Source organism: Schistocerca piceifrons, chromosome 4 (genome assembly GCF_021461385.2).
Source record: "Schistocerca piceifrons isolate TAMUIC-IGC-003096 chromosome 4, iqSchPice1.1, whole genome shotgun sequence".
NCBI classification, from domain to species: Eukaryota; Metazoa; Arthropoda; class Insecta; order Orthoptera; family Acrididae; genus Schistocerca; species Schistocerca piceifrons.
In genome coordinates, this window is record NC_060141.1 from 153,936,984 (window position 1) to 153,962,305 (window position 25,322).

Below are 25,322 nucleotides of genomic sequence, written 5' to 3' on the forward strand. Positions count from 1 at the left end.
GGTCACCAATGCCATCCGACACGCTCGCCGCGGCGCGGTGATACAGAGTGCCGTAGTTGCGCCCGCCGCCGCTCGGCGCGCTGCGGGCCCCGCCCCCCGGCCGCGGGCGCGTGGCGCTCTCCATTGTAGTGGGGGGTTCCCGCGCGGCGGGGTGGGGCGGAGCCGCGCTGCGCGCGCAGCCACGCGTCGCCCCGCCCACCGCCGCCTTCCCCCGCCAGCGGGTCAGTGATTGACAGTTGGCAGAAGACTGCGGAGCGCGCAGGACCTCGTGTGCGTGCTGGGGCCCTGTCTCGGCGCGGCGGACGGCAACGCACAGCACAAATCGCTCGCAACAGCTGCACTACCGCATGCAGTGATCGACGCGCGCGCCTCCCTGTCTGCTTCTGCCGCGCGGGTGCCGTCGGAAGTGGAGCGAGCGAAGCGACGCCGCGCGGGGCCCGGAACGACGCAGCAACGAGAGCGCCTCGAGCAAGAAGTGTGACCGTGTGCCGCCCTCGTCGCTACCACCATGTGCTTACTGTCGTGTGCGGTGACATCGTGAATACGCTGGGCAGCGGGTCGTTTTCGCCGCCGGAGCAAAACTCGCGCCGCTGCCTCCGTTGTTTGTGGTGCTTTTCCGACGAGAGGGCGAGAGGGGTGGGGGAGGAAACCGACAGAGGGGGCGCGAAAGGGTGGCAGTAGTGGATGTGGTGTTGACTCGACGGTGCGAAAGTGGATTTCGCCGGGGCAGCGAGAGCGTTCATGGCTCAGCCACGGGTAAGTGGCGTGGCGCACGTGCAGCGCGGCGCGGCGCGTTTCGTACGTGCCGCCTTCCTCGGCTCTGTTTTTCAAATGTCACCATCAATCAGCCCCGGTAATGAATGTAGCGGCCATGTTGGAAGAGATGGGGGCCTCCGATGGCTTTGATAGGCCTGGCTGGTGGCTGCAATATATCATGCGGCCCGGCGCCCGGCCCCGCCGTGCGTACGCCACGGAGGCCGAGCGTGAGTCGCTCCGCGGCCGCGCCACGCAACCGTGATAGACGGGCGCGCGCGATCGCTCACTCATTGGCAGCTTGTAAACAAAGCCGCGTGTCGCCGCCTCCACTAGTGACTTGTGCTGCGTGGCTCTCACCCGCGTCAAGGCTCTCTCCTGCGGTTTAGTGTTGTGATTGTTCTGTACAAGAGGAGGCACAGGTAATCTGCTTTTCGACTTGTCAGTGTCCATTGTCGGTGATCACCTGTCGGCGAGGATCAGCATCTTCGGCTGTGAACATAGGCTACTCCCAAATTCTCTTATTTTTCTTGGCATCTTCTCTAAACACAACTTATCTGCAGTATAAAATTCGAGTGATTCAATAGGACGGACTGGATCCAAATTCAGATGTTTTGCAAACGAACTTCAATTCAGTTTAGTCCTTATTTCATTGGTACGAGCTTGCCAAGTACCCATAAGGCAACCAATTTTAGTTCTATAATTTGGTTATGCCGTACTGTGACATGTCTCCACTTGTCCTACGCGTCACCGTCTGTACCTTTTTTCATCCAAACTTAGTTTGGAAAGTCTGTCACGTTGCTTTGTTGCTTCTGATCGCAGTGCTATGTTTTAACATAGCTCATAATCAATTAACAACGGTCCGCCTTCTTGCAGAAAAGCAATGTTTTGTTTAATTACCAAGCACAGAGAAAAAATTACGTTTTTAGTTCATTATTATTATTTTCTGCAAGCGCGGGAACAATGATTAAAATTCCTTTATGATCATTTACACACAATTTTTTCTCCTTGTATTGTTGTCCCGTTATCTCGCAATTTTTAATTATTTTTTTTTATTTTTAAAGGTATGATCTAACACTCAGCGCCCTCTCCTGTATTTTGTTCTTGTTTCCGTAAAATTTTATCTGTCCGACAATTGAAGTATTTTGAGTGTTGATACATCGGTGTAAACTATTCTCCAGTTACATTAGGAAGCCTTCTGCACGTATTATGGAATATGGTGCAGAAAGAGTCGCTCAGATGTGCATTTCGTTGACGTCAAGACAGTCTTGAGCGTCAGTGGTCTTACTTGGAGTATCATTAGAATCACCACCAACTTAGTTTTTTTTAGGCAGCAACATTTATGTATAGGTGCGCCTGGTGGCGTAATAATCCTCCAGTGACCGTCGTATTTTTCTCGCCACGTGGATGGTAACTTGTAAGCCAGCGAGCTGTTTTCGCCGACTTCGCAGCCACGGCCCGCCGCGGGCACCAGTTGCGCCGGCGGGGACTCCCGCCGCTCGCTCGCTGTTTATGGCCACTAAAGCCCGGCGCGCCGCCCGGCTGGTTATGCGGCCGGAAAAACCTCTTCTGCCCTCGCGCGATTCCGCGCCTGCTTTCATTTGAGAAGGCGTTGCCCGCCGTTTCTGAAGATGTGCATTCGCCACTTGCGTGTAATGCCTTGTTCACGACACCTTCATTGTGTTGTCGTCCTTCCGGCGTTAGCGCAGAGCGTTCGACGTCGACTTAGTTTCTTCTTACACAATCCCTAGTTATGCAGTTTTAAAATATTCTCTTAACGCCATTTTTTCCATGGCTGATGCTGTACAAGATTACTTCAACTTGGTGGAATTATGCGTTCAGCGTCTTTTGCCGATACTGTGAATCATAAACAGTAACACGAGGTGCAGGGTTACCAATATACTTGCCATTAAAATGACTCCTGTGAGGCTCTTATTCCCGATTCCTTGCGTCTGATGTCAGGTATTTTATACATATAAATATTTCAATATTATATTCATTTTGCCGCCTTCAGGAACTTTTTATGTTAGTATGGCAACTCGATATTTTCTTATTTATGGTTTCGACACGTTTCATGTGTCCTCTGTCTCTTCCAACAAGAACTTTCAGCGCGTGGGCATTCTTCACATCCCGTCTAATAAATAAGAGGCGTGATAGAAGCGCGCTGAACTCTATTGTCTTTTATTATTACCTCGAATATTTGAAAGTCCTGCAGTTATCAGCAACAGTTAGCCAGACAACGCCACAATTTCATCTTAATAATAGCATGTAGTTGTTTTCCGCTGTCGTAAAAAGGCGTGGAGTCTTTGTATTTTATCTATCTTCAGTGTGTGTAGTTGTTTTCATTGAAATAGCGAGCAACCAGTTGCATAAAGGAAATTTTATTTGCTTCGCCGGTTTCAGGCACTCAGTGCCTTTCTTCAGAAGGCTTATTGACGATACATTCCTTATTAAAATTAGTGTGGGTGGAGATCTTGAGAGTTTTCAGCTTGTTTTTTCTCTACAAGTAGATGATTCTTTGCGTCAGGCTTGACGCTAAGTTTAGTATTTTATCCATCTTCAGCAGCTCTAGTTACAGATTGTTTGATAACGAATAGTAAATGTTTGCCCTCATTTATTCATAGCTTTTCGTGGTTAATTATTCAGTTTTGTAATTGAATTCGCCCATTACTGCCTGTGTTTACGTTTCTTCACCGGATCATGTCTTCACACTTAAGCTGGAAGCTAATCAGTTGTTGAGTTTGTGGTTTGCAGTTTCTACTATTGGAGATGCCTACATTACTGACTGATAGTCAGTTGCACAAGATTTCGCCATCTAACTGCACAAAGATTCTCACAGAACTGAGGGGTAATTTGGTGGTGTTATTTGCACGGATAATATTCTGCCTTATCCACAATTGCCTGCGTCATTGATTTTTTTTTTTTTTTTTCCTTCAAGACTGCCGTCCTGGATGTTACAATTTTCGTCCCAAAATCAGGAATCGAGATAATAAGGTGATTTGTATTTGTAAAAACTTCATCATAAATTGATGTCGTGCTTGTAGAACATTTGGCGTTCTAACTGATCCCCTAAGTGAAAATACGGTCTTCCTGCAAATTCAGTGCAGCCGAATGCGGCGGCCTTGGTTGTTTCAGATAGGATGCTACTATCCTCCACAATTATTATTCACCATTTCTTGTCAAAACCAGTCTCACCTGTACAGTGCTTCATTACTTTCTCTACATTCTGTACATCATATTTTTCGGCAATTGCCTTAGTATACTGAAACATTATGTACGTTTGTTTGTCTTCAAACGACCGTATTAGGTTTTGCGGCACAATCTACAAACTGTTGTGTACTTTATATATGTAGTCCGTTGCAAATCAATTTAGCGAGATCCTTTACAAAGAAAAACCTTCAACTCCACGGTGCAAGTCCTGTATTGCAATTTTGCAGCAAGCAGCGCTAAAACCTTATGTGGCATATGTAAGTACGTCCGAGTGCGTCTCAACTGTGAGAGACAGTGACAATAATACTTGGGCCGTCCCCTTCATAATAATCGAAATTTGAATTGTATGAGAGATACCTACGTTGTAGCGTGTTGTTACATTTATTTCTTGGTCATTTGGTACCATTTCTGGTGCGTTTCAAAAGTTCTGGCACTTCACCACAAGCGTTGGTTACGAAACCAAAACTCTACCACTAGACAGTTTAACTGTAGACGAATGAACACCTCCGTTGTTTTTATTTTTTCCAAGTTATGCATATTTCATTGACACATTAATGTTATTAACTTACTCATCCAAGGATGATGTTACAGTGATGTATGGTCAGATTAATACTAGAAAAATGTGTGAGAGATGCATACATATGAACATGCACACATGTTTGATGATTATAGGACAGGACAGGTGGCCTTATTGAATTAACCGCCACGGCATTTGCCGGAAGTGACTTAGGCTCTGAGTGTCTAACAATTGCACGACGCCTAACAAACAACATTCTCTTGTAATTGTACATAGTTGGAACAAGATAGCTTAGTAACTTATAACACAATTACGTACTGTATATAAATTCTCCAAATCTAAATTGGTACTAATGTTACAAGAAGCAATATGAATTTAAATGATTTACTGAAATCGGACGTTAGATAGGCAGGCTGCGGTCACTATTCGACGGAGTGGAACTTTAGGTTCGAGATGTTTCATTAATCACATATAATCCTTTACAACTCGACACTCTCACACGAAAAGTGACGATGGACTAGCGTTGGGGGCAGGGGGAAGGGGGGTAGTTGGTGATTGGGCTGGTTCAAAACTCGTACAAGGAGCCTGGTTGTCAGGGTTTGCAGTGTGTGTTGTCTTTCCCTCACGATTTCGCCAGACGGGGGGTGCCATGCGGCGTCTGCGCTTCCCCCGGCGCCGTCTCCGGGGATGCGAGGGCGCAGGGGTTCATAATTTACGACAGTAATCGAGGGTGAACCGGAAACGTTTAGGGCGCATCTATATTTAAAAATCAGTTTGACGGCCGCGCCGGTGGCACTTAGCGCGCGCCACGGCCTGCCTCGCAATTAACGCTGCCCGTAATGCTTGCACTTCGCGGGCAAAGGGTCCTGAGGGCGCGGGGTTGGTCATTTCGCAGCCGCCTGCTTGCAGGATTCCACGAAGTCTCGCGCATCCGAATGACTGAAGACCGTGTCGCAACCTCCGCTGCACTTCACACGTTTCTTCTGCCTGCTTGGCATGTCATCCTTTGTATCTTTTGACTGTTATAACATGCCTTCTTCTGTACACCTATGATAGTACGCAGTAAAAATTCATAGACACTTAATGCTTGAAATATGGGCTTGTTTGTTACACTGCGCTAGAGAGACTAGAACCACTACTTCACAGCAGATGTGTTCTACCCCTAAGAATTTGTGTATGATATTAAGTGACGTAAAGTGGCACAGTAAAAGTTATGTTGTTGTAGGATCGTTGTAGTAGAAGTGCCAAACTCTTCACCTGAGTCCCTGATCGTAATCTGAGGGTGAAATTCGTTAAGTACTTTCCGGTCCATTTTATGTATTTACTTTTTTCTCATCATCATGAGTCTTCTGCTTTGCTTGAAGTGCCCCGCCAAGTTCTCCTCTTCTGTACCAATCTGTATCTCAGAGTAAATGAATGTCCTCTGGCATCTCCAATGTTTTTGGCCTTCTATTGCTCTCTCTCTCTCGTGACATGGACGTAATTTCCGTATTTCTTTTGTGCTGCCCACGTTTATACTTAAGTTTTTCCACAAAAAATTTCCTTGCGCACCGATTCCGTGGAGAGCCCTCTTCGTTTCTTATTTAATTAGTCCCCTTAATTCTCAACATCTTTCTGTGACACCGCATCTCAAACGCTTCAGTTCTCCTGTTTCCCAACTTTCAAACGCACTAGACGTATAAGTTAGGGAAACTTTTAGCTGAAGGATGAACGTTGCAAAAAGAGCTGTCATCCGTGTGTACTTCTTGCACGCACATCAACAATTACAGCCTGTGAACAAATATAAATTGTCTGCATTCATAAGGTAGCAAACCCAAACTCAGTGTGAAAGCTCCCGATTGACATAAACTTGCCTGCAGTCTGCACTTTAGTATTTAGGTCGCAATGTAATTACATTAGTAATGTTAATATCTGAAAGAGGGAATAGGCAAGTGTTTACGATGTGGCGGCTTAATAAGCGTACTATTCGCTGTGCTCAGATTTCTTCTCAGTTGCAGTCAGCAGTCAGAATTAATTTAGTAGCACCGTTCCATAGATTCCTATCTGCAGGCCGATTTGTCTACTTGCGGGCAAGTTCACCAACCGGTGCAGTGTCGTAATTCGCGTAATGGAGCTGCTCGCCTTTCACCGTGTGCACGTTTTCTTTTTGGTCTTTTATTTTTAAATGTAAAGGGTAATGTTTGCTGGCTTTTCTGGTGCTCAATATCGCCCTCTCTGTGGAGCATAAAGTGCGCGTTGAACTTGTAAAACTGTGTCAAAACCTATGGCTAGTTGCTTCCACAGCGTACGTTATTTTCTCTGCTGCTTCATATCTGTTTACCGGGGCTGACGTAAAAATAGTCTGACGTATTTGTCTGTGTCAGCACTTAGGGCGCAGGCATCTGTTTTGCGTATTGGATTGTGTGTGTGTGTGTGTGTGTGTGTGTGTAAAGGTGGGCTGCAATGCTTCTTGTTGATATATTTCTTATTTCACTTGTATCAGAGCCTTATTTGGAAGAACTGTCTTAAAAAAGTTAATGCGAAAACTTCCTACATTGATGGTGACATGGTTGTCTGTTGTCTGCCGTTACCTTCATTTCGTCGTAAAGCAAAATTGCAGAATTATTTTCGCCCTTTTTTTACATGTTCTTTACATTCATCTCTTCATGTTAAACGATTACAAATTGGTTGTTTTGCACCCTTCTTTGCCTCTTCTTTCGAAGTGGAAAGGAAATTTGGAAACTGTTATCAGTACTCTTGAAATCTCTTTTTTCGTTTTTTTTTCTTTTTCAAATGGTTCTTTTAACTAACTTTTTTTTGAGTGTTGTTTCTGCTCTGCGGTGCACTGTCAATATCATAAACGAGATGTTTTTAATACATACGTAAATCTTTGTATCATGATATTTGATTGCACTGAAAGTTATACTCTATATCTATCCGGTTTCTCATTTTATGGAATTTTTATTTCTGCTTCCACATGTGACGTGCTGGCAAGACGCTATCATATTTTATACCATTACAATTCATTCCCTTTCCTGTTACCTGTCGTAAACTGAAATCTCTATCCTTTGACAAGTGTTCGTTTTGTACTTATCGTTCTGGCGGGACGTGTGCGTATAAGTTGGTATAATTGCTTTATAACCTGTCTGGTTCTGTGAATTTATTATGCTCTCTTTAGGTACCAAGAATAAGTCTAATTTATCGTAACTCACATGTGAGACTTTAAACCTCTGCCTTAATATTTACTCGCAACAAACCTAGCTAAGAACCATCTCCATTGCTATTTTTGTAAGCATCTTGCACGTCATAACAACATTTTACTCGAAAATTTCGCTCACAACAGGCAGTTTTCTTCAAAGAGCCATCTTACGTGGCAACCAAATCGTGTAGAGATTTGTATTCTTTTGTGCTAATAATAATTAATGGTTACTGCTTTTATTCCTTTAAACTTTTGAGATGCTGTGTACGATTAATATCATTCCCCTAGCACTGGTGTTATTCTCACTGTAGAATGTAATTTAGGAACTTGTCTGGAATAAATAGCTAGACAGAAAATATCACAGCTAAATATGAATTTTTGGTTCTATCGGATGATGTCGATAATTCAATACTGATGGATCAGTTGAAGCGTTTTGTAAAGAATGGCACTCCTCGGGTTGCCACGAGGCTTTCTCTTCCGTAAGTTAAGTAGTTATTGGGATACAAGAAGAGCAAAATATTTTCCTTCTCCATTTTTTTTATTCGTGACGGCAGTCATATTTGTAGCCTTTATCTTCAACTCCTGCCCATATGATTTTACGACTGATACGTCTCCACTCAGCTCAGCGAACGAGTTTCTCCTCCATCGGGGCTGGCATTTTCTAAGGACCACTCCAGCCGCGCTGAAGAATGATGGATTTCGTGGCAGGGCGGAACGTACAATTTGCCAAGATTTATGTGCGGCCTAACGTCGGTTGTTTGGCAAATTGTGTACATCTGCAACGCTATATTAGTTGAGTGGCCGAACAGTCCTTTTTAACTACTGAGCGTCCATAAGACATAATAGCATACCGAGGTTACAGGTGAACGTACGCAGCTGGACCATTCACAGTTGACTTTATTAATTTTTGTGGCTTCTACATGAGAAGCATTGCAGAACGCCCAGGTGGTTTTTGTACAGTTAGGCTACCTGCGGCAAAATCTGGCGAGGTCGTGCCTCGCGCCGGTATCAAGATGAAAGAGAGAGTATTATCGTCTTTTGGAGGGAATACAGAAAGAGGCAGGCTCCACTGAGCGAAATAAAAACACTGTTCTCGTGAAGTAGAAGCGGAATGGGTGGAGGAGTGTTTACATTGCGTTTCAAAAGGTACTTATTACGTCATTTATGTCATAAGGTGCACTAAATGAAGATAAATGAAGCTAATGCTGCTCGATGTTTTCTTTTGATTATGAGTTGCAAAGATTTTCGGCCTTCTCACTCACTTAATATTTTCACACTTCTATGATTATATGGTGTTAGAAGGACGTTATTTGCCGTGTCTAAATCATGCTGTACTCTACCTTTATACTTGTTTATATTTCTGTAATGAGAGTCCACACACACACAGGTACAGCAGAATTTTATTTTTGTTTGCTCTTAATATTGTATATAACTTGTACTGCTAGTTGCGTGAACTGAAGGACTGCCCACAGACGACTCATGTTCAGTAACTTGAGAGATGCTTGATACGTACCCACATACAAACGCCTTCTGTACTTCCGTAACTTCCCGATTAAACTCATGGAAATACTGTTTGGCCAGAGCCGCCTTAATGTGTCACCTACTTGAAAACACACGGCTGCTGCGTATGCACTGCTATTAAAATTCGTACCTGGTACTTTTTACTCTACTGTACAAGGTAATAACAAACTATTGTGCTTCCTCCTTCTTTGCTATGTTGGACCCTCGTTCTGAAAGGACTTTGTTTGGAATCTAAGCTAAAACTATTTACACCTCCTGTTAAGTGTCTATATGTTGTATATTTCTACCGAAATCATAATGAAGAACACCACCTGTGTCAGTTTTCACTCCGTATTCCAAATGCCTTCATACATTGCAAATCCTTCCATATTCCATAAGTGTTGGTCAACTTCCACCAATAACAGTGTTACAATTGCGTGTGTACCTTTGCAATCTTGTATGTTTCAGTTTGTTATGTCCAACTTGCGTCTGTGATTCAGCGCTGTACTTATTTTGGTTCACTCACATGTTATTTTTAATTATATAACAGTTTTTTAATAGAATTCAAGACTGTTCGCATCACAGTTTTCTCTTAGGACACTATCGTTAATTTCTGTTGTCATTCTTCCATTATTCTTTTATACGGGCTGAATCAGGAGGAAAGATACATGCTTTGAGGTAATTCTGAACAAAAAAAACTTCTAATGAAAACATTATGCCCTTTTTAAACGGTATCCGACGTCCAGCTGTTTGAAAACCGTGGGTGGCAGTCAGCTCTCATGTGTGAATACAAACAGAGAGACATATAGGGTTGGCTTAAGAGCCGAATCTAGAAGTGCGGAGTAGACACAAAGGAAAAAACTTTTCACTCGTATTCTACTTGCGTGTGCTCAGGTAAAGGACCATACGAATGAGCACAGATCAGCAACGCAGCAGCTGTCTACAAAAGCTGCAAAATGCATGGCAGTTGACGGTGAACTTTTTGAACGTCTGTCGTGAGGAAATGTACGCAATTAAACAAAGCATTAGATCACAATGTTTCGTTTAATATCACTTGCATTTGTCCTGTTCCGCACTGTTTTCATTAGTTTCCTCGGAAACTGTTAAGAACAGGACATAAGATCGTACGACTTTTCTTGTTCAGAATCACTAATACTATCATCCCCCAAAGCATGTAACTTTCCTCCTGACTCAGTCTGGTTTTCTGACGATCAGATTTTCAAGTGCAAAATTGTCTTAGATTGGTTTGAAGGTTTGTAGTATTGTACTCACATCAATGTGTGTAACATGCCTTTGTCTGTTGTCTGTACACAAATAATTCTCAATGACGTTCACAATAGACATACAGTTAAACGCTACTGCACCTTCCTCTATTTTCGATACCACTTTCTGTTAACGCTGTGAGTGAGCATTCATTGTCTGTCTGCCTTTCTCAGAGTTACACTTGATAAACGGGAAGAGACATAATGTCAGTTCAAATGGTCAACTATGGGGTTGTTGCCTTCTTCAGAATTCATAGTTGGCAGGCCAATTACATCTATGTATTTGCGGTATTATGATGAGTATTGATACATAACTGTTTCTGAATTTTTGTTATCAAAGGGTTCATTTAATCGTCTTTTGTGCAGTTTATACTCTTAGCTATCCTTGAATTATCCTACTACAGGGGCTGAAAATGGTGAAGCCCGTCCCCTACATGCAATAACCATCTACATAACCTCCACTTTGGAGTCGTTTAGTGAAGTGCGGTACCCTTGCTGCCGACATCAGTGAACTGTTATTAGATGATTTGTCTTCTCAGTTGCTGCATTAGCTCGCGGAGGAGTCTGTCATAGTGTGTACTAGGACAAGACATGTTGAGATGCTGAAATTAAGCTCTCAGTCGTAACTTTGTCAGATTACTGTTTCTTTGAACCATTTGAGGTTTAGCTTTGTCTTTGTAGCCAGTGCTTCGCCAGACTTCTGTCTTACCATTTGTCTCCCGCCGCATCCTGCTGAATGACAACCACCGCCCTGCCACTGATCTTGCTTAATACATTCATGATGACAATACACGTGTACAGCTCTAATTTGAGCTCACCTATTCTCAGTACTGTTGGATCTCGATTTGTGTAGACACACCTGCTTGTTTAGAAGCAGACATGACCATTTTAGCATCTCAGACAACAGTGTGCGATGTACTGTGTGTTGCTGAAAGAGGTGCTGAATTTATTGTCCCACCGGCAATCTCGTCAGATAATCGTACGTTACTCTACATCATGTAAAGGTTAGGTCTGTTGTTCATGTCAATACTCACACAGGTTCTGTCTTTCCACGCACGTCACACTTACCCATGTCCAGACTAAGCAAGCACGCTGGCACTAATCCTGTGAAATACATAAATGCCCATAGTGAAATTGCGAGAATTTAAATTTTGCGCATCCAGTCCTGTGGAATATAGTTTTGAGATTCCTTCGTAATTGAAGATGTAGGCACCCATAATGCCTGAGGGTCCGGTGACCACTTTCAATAAGTCACTTTCTGTGCTTATTCGGATTACCGGTTTCGACCTTTGTTAAAGGTTATCTGCAAATACTTATCTGATTACCGCGAATTGCAATTCCATAGGACGAAGATTCGGTTTAAATAAAATAGAATTTTCTTTAATTTGATCTTCGCCCTGCTGACGAATTGAGATTAGCGGTAATTGGATACGGAGTTTAAGGTGATCTATAACAAAGACTGAATCCGGCATGTGTCGCTTGGACTCCTCTACTTGCTATGTAGGCCGACACGGCGATGTTAGCAGCTTTTGTGGTGCTACGTGCGGCGATGCTCAATCGGGACTGTTGTGTTTGATACTGTAGCGCGATGACGGCATCCACCTTTGGGCGAAGGCGGCCAGTTCGTCTCAGGCGTCCATTTACCACAGAGCCTTTCTCTCACATCCAAACGCAAGAAGCGGTCTGCCACTGATCTTGTTTAGTACTTAAACATCTACAGAATAAAGAATTTGTGTAACAGCAACATATGCCCATCGAATCTCAGTCATGTGAGATTTCGGGTTGAGCCTCGCCCCTCTGTTGTGTAGACTCCTCTGTTGCTCTGTAACTGAAAGAATTGCTAATAGCAACTTTACGGTGTGGAGTGTTGCGCCGCGCGCTTGACTAGAGTGTACGGATAGTGCACTAGTGCTACGACTGATTCCATTTGGGCATTGGGGTGGCTGCGACAGAGCCAGACTTCCCTTTCCTTCAATTCCTCTTCCCGCTAGCGCTCTAACTAAATGTTGTTTAGTACGCGAATGACAGTAATAGCCGTAGCGTGTGTTTGTCGAATCGTAGTGCTGTGGGACCTGGGTTTGAGCCCCTCTGATGCGCTCTGCTTACCTGTAAATGATGCTGACGCTTTGCGATGTAGTGTACGCTTGCGCCCGTCTAATGCTGTGCTGTGTGTCGGTGCGGCAGTACGATGACGGCATCCACCCGTACATGGAGGCGGCTGGTGGCGCGTCCGCGGCGGCGGCGGCGGCGGCCGCGATGTACGCAGACCCGCACCGCAGCGCGCAGCTGGGGCTGGCGCAGCACCACTCCCCGCACGTGGCGCACTCGATGCACCAGTACCACGCGCACCAGCCACACCAGCCGCCCGCGGCCAACCACGTGGCGCCCGTCGCCAACCACGTCATGGGCGCCGCCGTGCCCGACGTCCACAAGCGCGACAAGGACGCCATCTACGGGTGAGTACTCCACCGCCGCTGCTGCCGTTTCTGTGTTCACCGTGCTCAGGTGCTCTCCACCGGAGCCCGTGTCGATTTAAACTCTCATATCCCTCTGAGGACGTGTCCAGACAAGCGCCCAGCAAGGGGCAGACATTGTGCTGTGCTCATGCGTGGTACGTTTGGACAACACCGAGTAAATAGTCTGGTCGTGAACGTTGGCAGCAATGATCAGTTGACACTAACTGTCCGTCGCTTTCCCGTAATGGCCGGCCTTGGTGACCGAGCGGTTCTAGGCACTACAGTCTGGAACCGCGCGACGCTACGGTCGCAGGTTCGAATTCTGCCTCGGGCATGGTTGTGTGTGATGTCCTTAGGTTAGTTAGGTTTAAGTAGTTCTAAGTTCTAGGGGACTGATGATCTCAGAAGTTAAGTCCCATAGTGCTCAGAGCCATTTCAACCATTTTCCCCATAATGAACTCTACGAAAGCGGAAGAGCGTAATTAGTACGAAGCTAGTATGTCACTATGGTCACTGTCAGCTATGGTGAAGCTTTTCAGAGAAATTTCGTTTCTAAACATTACCGTGCGTATATGTGTTGACGTTTCCCTACATTGATTTAATCAATTCATTCTGAAACTGCCATTTGACATCCACTGTCCGACGAAAGGCTCCTCCTAACTTATGATGCCTTACTGTTATCGGCGAACACACCCATATTGCTCCTGCGTGTTTCCTAATCTCATTTACCTCCATTGCACTAAGTCGCCTCTTCGTTCTCTTCCATTATATTTGGCTAACACCATACATCGCACCCAACCCCAGTTGCAGGTTACATATCAAACGACTTCTGGGCCAATTAAAATTCGATTTTCGAGATTTCATACAATTAGTCCCCAAATGTTAAAGATTTAATATGCTGTCATAATCTACTCAATGAGAGGTATATCTTATGTTGAAACTTCAACGCAGTAAGACAAGTATTGAAGTTAGAAACTGTTTATATATTTCGAGGGAATACAGCTCACGACGCGCAAATTACCCATACTATATTGTTGTGGTTTTCAGCCCGAAGACTCGCTTTATGCAGATCTCTATGCTACTCTATCCTGTGCAAGCCTCTACATCTCCGAATGACTACTAAAACTTAAATCTTTCTGAATGTGCATATTATTTTCATCTCTCGCTCTCCGTCTACAACTTTTTCTCCTCACTCTTCCCTCCACTACTAAATTTGTGATCTCTTGATGTCTCAGAATGTACCCTATCAACCAATCCCCTCTTCTAGATAGGTTGTGCCACAAACTTCATTTCGCTCCATTTCAGTTCAGTACTTCCTCATTAGATATGTGATCTACCCACCTAATCTTCAGCATTCCCCTGTGCCATCACATTTCGAATGTTTCTCTCTATATTCGCTGTTAACCCATTTGTCTTCTTCCGAAACGCTGTTCTTGCCCTTGCCATTCTGCATTTTACATTCTCTCTAATCTGACCATCATCAGTTATGTTCCTGCCCAAATAAAAAAACTGATCTACCACTTTAAGTCTCTCAGACAATATTCATCCAGTAATTGAGAATGAGAGCATTTACCGATTGCCAAACAACTTTAAACATAATTTCGTACCATTATGAAACTTTTTCTCACTAACCCCTCCCCTCTCCCCGTCCAAAAAAAAGATGAAAAGAAAAAGGTTTACTGCTTACTACACTTTCGCCGTTGTTGCAGTAACTTCAACATCGCGCATGACCGTTCTAACTTATTACTTCGTTACAACTACTCTATTCGCAGAACATTTTTCAGACAACATCCACATATATATCACTGAATTATCTGCAAAGTTATATCATTGTACCACAAATACTTGAGGAGATATGACGTGATAAACAATGACATATGTGAAAAACTGGCTTTTGCTTACAAGTGACTGCAAATTACCCAGACTATATTCTCCATTGTTTCACAATGTGAGCACTTGGTGACTTCCAACAAGCTTTAAACTTAGTTTCAAATCTTTTCTAAACTTTTTCTCGTTTACATGCGTAGTGTCAAATATTTAACACATTTATTCATTTGTAATCAGGAGTCTGAAGCTGCTTTATAGTTGGGAATTGATTATTTAAAGAATCAGAGGTTTACTGGTCACTTGTAACTCAGTAGACAACCCTCGTACCCCATATAGGCTAACCATATTTTCGTCTGGCTACGTGTTCACCCATTTTCATTTCATTTTCATGACGGTTATAATTATGTCTTCCACTCCTGTCTGTTCCCTGATCTTTTGTTTGTTTGTCTCCTCTCCTAGCAAGTCATAACACGCATCTTTCCCTCACTCAGGAATCAACTTCTGTGGTTCTCTCATTTGAAAAAATGTATCTCAGTGGCATAACTCTGAACGACGTATACACACTAATCGTCGGCGTTCCCTTTAAAAATACCGAGGGTTTGGTTTTGAAAACCCTTTATGAATTCCCGAAATAACTCGGAGAATTTTTAACATTTTTTTATTTTTTTCATTTCCTGCCCACTCAGTTACAATTTTTAGTTTTATGACGTTATTATTAATTTGTGCTATTTCTTTTCGGTATTCTAATCAAACGAAATAACAGCGAAGAAGTTTTTCTACTGAAAAGTTCTTTATGTATTGATTCTCTGAAAACACTCCTAACAGTTTAACATTTCTGGTTTGCCTTACTAATGATACAAAACAGAAATAGTCATAGAAAAATACTTTTTCCTACTTACATCATTACATCTAGTCGGGTACCTTGGACGTGCTCTATCCTTTGTAGTTTACCAATTGCATCTTTTCCATAAAAAAGTCTCATGTTTAAAGACCAGTGACTCAGCACTCTACCTATCCACAATGTGTTTTCTGTATAAAAAGGAACTGTTTGTAAACAGGGCCACACAGTAGTCCTATTTTGTATGTATAGAACGCAGGCTTCAGTGGCTAGTAGAATAGTTGGCAGGCTAGTCTCCCCGTTGTTACCCATGCCACAGTTGGTAATTGCGTTTATATGAATATTTACGATGTCGCTGCAGTGAATGTCAACGTTGCATCACGTTGCGACCAACCTACTGCTCATTGCATCCTGTTGTTTCATTGACTTCTGGCTGGAAAGTAAAAGACTGGGCAATATTTCGGCCAGGAGAAGCCGTCGTGTATTTTCTTGTTTAACTGTTTCTGCATATTTTGAATCTTAATTGATCCATCTGCAGTAGTGGTCATCCCACTGTCGTGCGCTCATATTGTTTACTGCTTCATTGATTTGTTATTGGCTGTTGGTCCTTGACCATACAGCAGTCTGCTGTAAACTGTCATACTGACATATATGTACCATTTGATGTAATTACATGCTTCTGAATATCTAGAAAGGTATATTTACCTTCAATTTTGTCATACAAGTAGGACAACAGGTCATGGCAATAAACATCCAGCGAGGGTCATCTGGGCAATATACCTCAGTTTGCACCACGGATTGTGTTTACTAATGACTAACTGAAAGAGCATATTTTTATTGTCCAGGCAGTGTGCGAATGACTTCTGCCAAAATAAGATGAGTGATCATTGAGCATTGTTGATGTTTTTCCTTGCCAAATATTTCAAACTACAAATAGAACTCTTGATTTAGGTTCGTGTTCCCTTTAAAATAAGCTTACTTTGTGATAGAGCAGTATTAAAACATACAGGTGAACCAGTGACGACCGAGTTGCGTGATTTTATTCAAAACGAACCTTCGCCCATTTACTAAGAACGAAAATTCCTTAATTTTTGTAATCACCATTACTGTAGAGTACAGCTAGTGAGGGGTCGATATTTCTGCATAGAAGGAGACCGTTAAGTTCATACTAAAAGCATTATTCACGAAGTCTGTCAATATGTCATTCGTCATATTGGAACAGGAGGAGCATAAAATGGAACACTTACTCAGTTGCTTAAAAAAAAAAAGTCTACATGCAAAATGCTTCGGCTGTTTTCCATGATTTGGTGTTTCGGAATAGACTCTGAATACAGATGAATGTTGGCTTGTGTTTTGTTACGGTTGGCGTTGAGCTCTTAAACATCCGAAAATGTAAGTTAGCAAGGGATTGTCAAACAACTCGAACTGCTCGCTAAGTTCCACAAGAATACATGGGTTTACTTCTACCCCGTACTAGTTACTGTGAATGGCATCAGTTAGTTGCAAAGCATTTAGCCTATATACAAGTGGTGCTGTTTTAGACCACATGGCATTTTGCTAGTGTGCTATTAAATTCTTATAAACTTAATTTCTCATTATGTGTCTCACCAAGCATGTAGTGAAACAAGATTTTTAAAAAATTTAATTCGTATTCTCTGAACATATACCAGTAACTGAACGACATTTAGTTAGCAAAACTGGTATTCTGTTACAATGTAAAATTCCAAGCGTTTGACAAATAAGGGTTGCTGGTTTACTCGTCTTATTTTCAAATCTAAACATTTATTGAAGTTATGGCCACATAAATGCCGCTTGCAGCACAGTCAATGATACAGCCCACTTGCATATGCTGACATCCGAATAGCAGTGGAATATTTACTGACAGCAGTGTTTTATGATTTTTTCCTTGGTTTATGATGTGCATGTAGATATTAACTGCGTGCGAACGGATCAGTGTTAACTTTCTACACTTGTCGTATCATTAAACTTTATCATATCACGAACTCTTTGGAGATACGACATTCTCTCTTCTCTCCAGGCAAGGCAATTTAGTTTACTAGGATCTCTGTGAGTCGTGAAGGTGTCCCGTAAATATGAGTTGTAGCAGAGGAACATCTTGACGAGATCTTTCGTTGTGTTATGTGACACATTAAGTCAAACCATTGACAAGAATGACGACGACTACAGAATTCACGCCATTCACATGCACTGAGATAACATGCGAAGCAGATGACGTTTTCCGTATTCTTTGAAACGCGCTGACGTATTTATAGCTCGGGAGATTTGTATATTAGCGTGCGGTGACAACACAATACAACTGTTTCGCCGTCCTTGCCATGCGGTACTTTCAATGCGACTCGTAATTCTATTCTGCCAATTAACGAAGTAAATTATCCGCCATTTAAACAATTATCGCTGCTAGTTAACATTTCACGATCGTTCTCACATAATATATATATGTGCCATTCCAGAAGCACCAATAGAAGTTGCGACCATGTTATCAAGTAACAAGTAAATCTCAGATTTACTGGACAATCACATGTGAAAGTTGAGTTGCAATGGGAGTCGTATTATTTGCGGATAGGCTCGGAGAAGAAATATTTCCAATTTATAAAATTACAATATTTTCGGTTAGACCAAGTGTTGCATTACGTTGGTGACACACGTGAAAGTCTAATACCAAAAATTCGTTCCGCCATCGAAGGGTCATATCCAACATCGGGATGCAGTGTGCTCAAGAGATACATTTCTTTGTGCTGTATTTGATTTATGGCAGACTAATCGTCTCAGTGTGTTTTGTAACATATTGCTCGTACTGTATAGAACCTTGTTACCGTTTGTTATCGGCTATCAATGTGGTTCAGTGAGTTTTTGATTAGTAATTAATTTATTTTAATGTTTTTTTCAATTCCCGTGATGAATGAATGCATTTAGTAGGCCGAAGACTGCACAGCAACGTTTCTTTGGGATGTCTCTCTCACTCGTCTGTCTTTATCATGGGACTCAGAGCGTCTTAAATTATTTCTGAAAAAGTACTTTTGTATTTAACGGTTGAGAACAGCGCTGAACCCGTTATTGTCATACACCGAACAAATGCTTAGGATTACGACTACTTCCTCGCAGAAAACCTTAAAGAAGCGTAGCCTTAGTTTCCATACTTGCAGATCCTATGTCATTGTTTGAATAAATGACGACTGCTGATGTGTTATGATTGTAAAGTACTTTCTTTTGGTTTAAATTTTTCCTCCGCTACTGGTACCGCAGCTATTAGATACAGGCTATTATGTATATTTTCGTTGTTATTCGTGGATTTCACCTAGCAGTGTCACAGAAATTTTCTGTTGCTATATACAGAGGGCAGTAGTTGGCTCTAAATGTTAGTGGTGCTGGTTCGGTTATTTTGTTTGTCTACATCTGCATATCAAACGAACGTTTATTTTGTGATGAAATGTTGGTGGTGTGTTGAAATGAATTCACATTGGTATTAGGTCAGCCCATACGTTCCATCTCAGTTGTTCGTCCACTAAGCCTTGATGCTTGTGAAATGGGTGCTTCAGAAATCTGTGTACAAGCTGTTTCTAAGAGTGTAAATTGAGATGAAGTCACGTTTTAAAGGCATTGTCGTTTGTACTTACTGATATGTTGTATCTTCACCCACACTTGATTTCTGTCCTGTCACATTTTTGGATACAGAATGATCTTTGTGTGGTTCTCCTATATTTACAAGTAGTGTTTCTTGCTTGGACACTGGTAATAGTTCTTGTTGTGCTTTCATAGGCTGGTATATGGGGAGGAGAAGGGATGGGGACAGTAGGAGGCATTTGCCTTCTCTATGCGCTCCCACCTACCCCTTGGAAGCAAAAGTTCTGATACAAACTTTCCGTTCAATACACAAGTCTCACGAATTTCTAACAATTGTCTGCCATTGTATCAAGCCGCAAATTTAATATTTCCGAGCGTGGTTGCACAACAATTTGTCAAACAGGGGGAGACAAGGTTCATCTTGATTAATCCCAGGCTGTTAAAAAGCCTATTCTGTCGGCGAATGTAAGGGTGCTTTCGGGTTGTTTCCGGCATTAATCTGCTGGAATGCTCGCCTTTGGATGCACTTTAAGTGAAAAACGTAAGAAATGTAGGTCGCAAGAAGCATTTTCTTCAACTTTAATTATGCAGGCAAAATGAAGTAATGGAAGACATGAAAATAACGGAATTACTACAAAACACGCTCAAACGTGACTTTTTGTAACCAAACAGTCATTATGGGGCATGAAGTCTTTTATGTGGTCCTTGACGCTCATTTTTTCTCAACTTTGAAGAGTATTAATGTGCAGCTTTTTCCATATTTTTTGTTACTATTCAGCAGGATTGTTTGTCATTCTAGTGTTTTTTATTTTTTTTAAATTTTTCTGATGTAATTTTCGGTCTCTAGTGCTAAACTTAACATTCTTGAAATATGATCAAAACTATTTTTTGTAGATAACTACTCGAATAGTTAAATGTGTAGTGCTAAGGAAATCGTAATTTCGGCTTGTTGATTTAAAAAAGTGGTACTCATATTCGGGTTAATAACATAGTAAGATGTTACACAGACGTTGCATAGCGTCTTTTGAGACCCACATGACGGTCTTGTGGTCTTTTCTTTTTATTATTATCTGCTTCAATAGGAGGTCATACAATATTCTTAGTGATACATTTGCGGTTATAGAGTTATCATCTTTATACTATCATGTAGTTCAACGTAGCCTTCAGTTGCAATTGTCAGACGGCAGGTTTGTTTACAATTGCCCCACAGGGCCTGCGCACTTGACTAGTTACTTCCTAACGTATTGGATTACAAACAGTTGTGATTCAATTTGTAGTTTAGTTTAGTCCCTTTTGCCATCTTTTAAACGTATCTTTTGATGATGACTTGGTGAATGATAATACCATTTGTGTGATCCGAGGCTGAAATACGTAAACAAACAAATAAATAAATAAATAAGAAGATGTACTTTACATACACGAATGAAATACTATTATTATTTGGGTATCAAAGGAATCTACCTTAAGAACACTAAATGTATCCCAATGAACCGTTTCAAACACGAGACTCATTCACTTCGCGCAAAAATTATTCTTGGAGCGTGATACATTCTCAGACTGACCGGACCAGCTATGTCGAAAATGTCTGCCCCTGTGAAACGTTTTGTGGAGCCCACGGAACTGGTAGCGTTCAGTCGCTGTTCGTGTCAGTAAGCAGTCGAAGACTGGAAGGAGCGGTGGATAAGACATTATTCCCCAGTATGCAGTAGATGTGCTCAGATGGTCTCACCCATTCGAGACCTGTAGTGAGCTCCAACGGTAGCAGGTAGACGAGGGCGAGACCTCGGGGCTGGGTCGCGAGACGCGAAATGAGTGCGGCGCGCTGTGTGTGGCGAACGCCGCGGCCGGATCGATGCAAACGGTGCGCCGGTTGGGTGCGCCATCGCCGGCCGCCGCTGCCCGGCCGCGGGAGCCGCGTCGCCCGCCAGCGGCCGTCCGCCGCCCGCGCACTCTGCCGCTGCGCTCGCCGGCAGCGCGCTGTGTCGGCCCGACGCTAAATCTAGCCGCGGTGCGAGGGCCACCGCAGAAGCGGTAGCAGCTGAGCGTATTCCACAATTACAGTATTTACTGAGCACTGTACTGTCGGGACATACTTCAAATCAAACAATACTATAACACGTTAATTAATACATTAATAAAACTCGAACTCAATATACAGTCGCTGATTTTTAAAATATTTTTTGCTCTCTTTCCATTTTGATCTTTTAATTTTTGAAGTTTTCTGTCAGGCACGAAATAGTAACGCGCAAAAAAGGTCAGTTTTGTTGCTAATTTTTTTTTATTGGATAGTAAACGATTATAAACTGCAAATAGTCCATCAGTTCAACTAGTGTGTCGACTAATTGCCAACCTGTTCCTTTCCGAAACCGGCTGCTGGCTGCAAATTGGTGGATTCGATTATCCACAGCCTTAACTATTTTTATTTTCGTAAAATCGCTATAAAAGTCTTTATAGGCTTTCATTTTTGTCATATTGGGCCGATGACATATTTTCTTTTTTTTTTCCTTTCTGCGCTAGATCTAGTAAATCTCTTCACTCAAGGAGACAGAATATAAAATGTACACAGGCAGTGGCGAGAAAACCGTTTTTAAGGAAGAGAAATTTAACATCGAATATAGGGCGTCTTTTCTGAAATTATTTGTATGGAGTGTAGCTGTCTATGGAATTCAGGTATGGACGGTAAACATTTCAGACAACAAGAGAATAGAACGTTTTGAAATGTGGTGCTACGGAAGAATGCTGAAGATTAGATGGGTAGATAGCTTATCTGACGAGGAGACACTGAATAGAATTGGTGAGAGAAGAAATTTGTGACACAACCTGACTTTGAAGATGGGAACGGTTGATATGACACATTCTGAGACACCAAGAGATCACCTGTTTAGTGCTGGAGGGAAGTGGAGGAGGCTGGACGGGGGGTGGGGGGGTAGACCAAAAGATGAATTACAGAAAGCAGATTTAGAAGCATGTTGGTTTCAGTAGTTATTCGGAGACGAAGAGGCTTGCACAGAATAGGTAGCTTGCAGAGCTGCATCAAACCAGTCTTCACACTGAACACCACAACACTCAGGAGCATAAGCCGCCCACCTAAAGATTTAACTCCAACTGCTTCTTCTGAGCGTTCTTGTCACGTTCTTGGAGAAAGCTTACCATTTTCTAAAACAGGTTTCATGGCCACGTCTTTGTTATACCATTGAAGATTCAAGTCTATCATCTAACATACTTCTTGGAACCGAATATTTATAGATCTCTCGACTAAAAGTCATTTCAAGAAGTCAGACTTTTTATACGGCTTCCTTCATGTTGTTTTTATCCCAATTGTATCCCGACTTCTCCGTCTATGCCTTCTGAAGTTAAAAAGAAACACCGTAACAATTTAAGTTCTCATGCTGTCTGTTTGACCGGTATATGCCGAAACTGTTTTATTCGATAAAACCCAGACGTAATGATGCACTAGTCAGTTCTGTCTAAAGATGCAATAAAAATTGTAATATAACTTACTTGCAAATAAAATAGAACACTACGAAGTTAATTTCGTTCACGAAATATCACAATGGAAACAACTTGTTGTCACCCCGAAACGCGCTGTTTTAATTCGGAATCGGGTGAGTGGTGTTGTTGCTCCGTAGTTGATACTGCAGTGGCGCGACAGGTGCTACTGCTAGCGCTAGACTTCAGGGGAAGCTTTTACCCGACACGAGGCCTTCCCCTGATCATTTATTTCTTTAAATTTTTGATTTAACAATGTACCCTTTTATACGACTTGCATGCATCAAAACAGAACACACTGCCGATAGCAGGATCAGCATTCGGAATTCCAACAGCTCTCAGATGCCTTGCTTGAGACCCTGTGCGTAAATAAGAGGGAAATTTAAAATGGCACCATCGTCACTAGGATATAGCAATGACAGTGCTGTTACTAATATGAAAAATATCTGTCTCGGCCGCAAAGTAGTTTTAGTAACATACGACCGTTTTATATGTAGTGTACAGCATCATCAGATATAAAATGCTTGGCTACGAATATCACGTCTTTGGGAACTACAGTATCATAGGACTGAGTCTGCTGTGTATGATAATGCAGTTCGCATCGACGTGGTATTGGAATTTTATTTCTGACGACTATGTATAAAACAATGAAAATGTCAAAAAACGCTGTCAAATACAAAAATAGTCGACCATCTCAAATTTAGTGCGCATTACCTGCATAAACTGAAGTTCAATCCGTTTCCACATATTTTAACAGCCGGCTGCAGTGACCGAGCGGTTCTAGGCGCTTCAGTCTGGAACCGAGCGACCGCTACGATCGCAGGCTCGAATCCTGCCTCGGGCATGGATGTGTGTGATGTCCTTAGGTTAGTTAGCTTTAAGTAGTTATCAGTTCTAGGGGACTGATGACCTGAGATGTTAAGTCCCATAGTATTCAGAGCCATTTGAACCATACATTAACATTTCGACAATCCGAGCAACAACGATGTGCTAGGATATAGCTTGAAAATGCCCAAGGGGTTCGATGTGAGCTCGTGGTAATCGGAACAGCTCAATAAAAACATAATAGCAGAGTAATTGGTTTTCAGTATATGATGTCCTTACAGGACACACACAACACTGTAGGCTCACGAGAAATAATAAAAAAAGACTAATAACACTTTGCAGTCGACACCGAACGCAACTGTTCAGATATGTTGTGAAACACACATGAATACTACACAATGAACTACTACTCCACAGGAGTTGCGTCAGAAGTATTTTCTGAGTCTTATGAGCGTCTCGTTCTCCTCAGCGGCTCGTTGCAGAATAATAGCATTTCATTTGATTTCGTACCCCGATTTATGTTTGCATCTGAACTGCACTAAAAATATTTGCGCAACAGTTAACGTGTCGCTGCTATAAACTGTGTGTCTTACTTGGAGACAAGCTCGTTCCATTCACTCATGATACTGTTAACTGTAATGTCCAATTTACTCTTCTACTCTTCCTCTTTAAGTTTGCATTCAGTACTGTTCGGCTCTGTCTCTTTTTACAGGCAGTGTTAATTGTACGATAAGTGATACACAGCAGTATGGATAACGTTAGTGATGAAAAGACCAGGCCTACATTCACTGAATGCAGTGGAAGATTGTCACGCTATTCCCACAGCGACGGTTACCACATCACCGTACTTAGGGTCTGTACATAAACTTCTGGAAGAAAATGAAGCCTTCTGCGTTCTAATGATTGCGCTTTACAAGCATTATCACTGTTGTGAACGTATTTTCACGGAAGCAAAGATAATTTACGTAACAAACCGACCGAGTCATAGTTTATTATTCCTCAGTAATGAGCAAACGGAAGCTACTAGTCCATTATACGAAAGTACTCAGAAAATATCCCTGGACAACCGCCTAGATTTTGTTGGTGGATTTCGGGTTTATGCCTGTATCGAGAACAAATTTCTATATTAGAGACTACTTACACAGGTTGGTGAGTCTGATGATGTTACAAAAAACTGATAACTGCACTTATAGATGATTCACGAGTCTCGTGTTTGAGGCTATGATAAAGTAATCGCCTTGAAAAGGGTGGACCGTATTGCACATACACAACGAATCTCTGGAAACAAGATGTACAAATGACCCAGTTTTCCTTGCTCACTCATGGAAAATTGTCGAATGGGGTTCTGCCTGTGAGTGACATCTAGTTCAGCGATTATGGCGTGTGGTTACAAGGATACACTAAACAGTAATGTCGAGTAAACTCAGATCTGCCCGTTCTGATGTTGTCTGTACCCTCTCAAAATCAAATGAAAAATGGTGCGATACTTAATTCTGCTCTACCTTCTTTCTTATAACACTGAGCCAGTGATGAATCTCCACTCCTTTCATTGATGCAGAATTGATATTCTTCGTTGGAGCAGCAATACATTTTATTTATTGACATACATGTTACCCAGCAAGTTGCCATACTGTACGATTTCGTTACATAGTATTTCTTTAAACTCACTTCAATATTTATCTACTGATAATCAAATACACACTATCGATAATTGTCGAAATGCTGCCTCATCCATCATATATTTTATCACAGAGTTTCACTATGGGGGATTACATGCGTAGATGACGATTATATCACCGAGAGTTACATTTCCCGAACTGTGTCCTTAATTAGTTAAACTATTAGCAGAACAATGCCAAATGCCAAAAAGTCTCATTTGAGTAAT

The 25,322-nt window shown here is 42.2% G+C and overlaps 1 protein-coding gene across 1 annotated transcript in view; it reads left to right on the forward strand.

Moving 5' to 3' along the window:
* The first annotated feature begins 246 nt into the window (after positions 1–246).
* The window catches only part of LOC124795688 (homeobox protein homothorax), a 1,001,790-nt gene continuing 976,714 nt past the window's right edge, over positions 247–25,322 (forward strand). The window contains exons 1-2 of the mRNA XM_047259768.1: positions 247–756; positions 12,605–12,876. Coding sequence (XP_047115724.1) covers positions 742–756; positions 12,605–12,876 — 287 coding nt within the window. The 5' untranslated portion in view covers positions 247–741. The remainder of the gene's footprint in view (positions 757–12,604; positions 12,877–25,322) is intronic.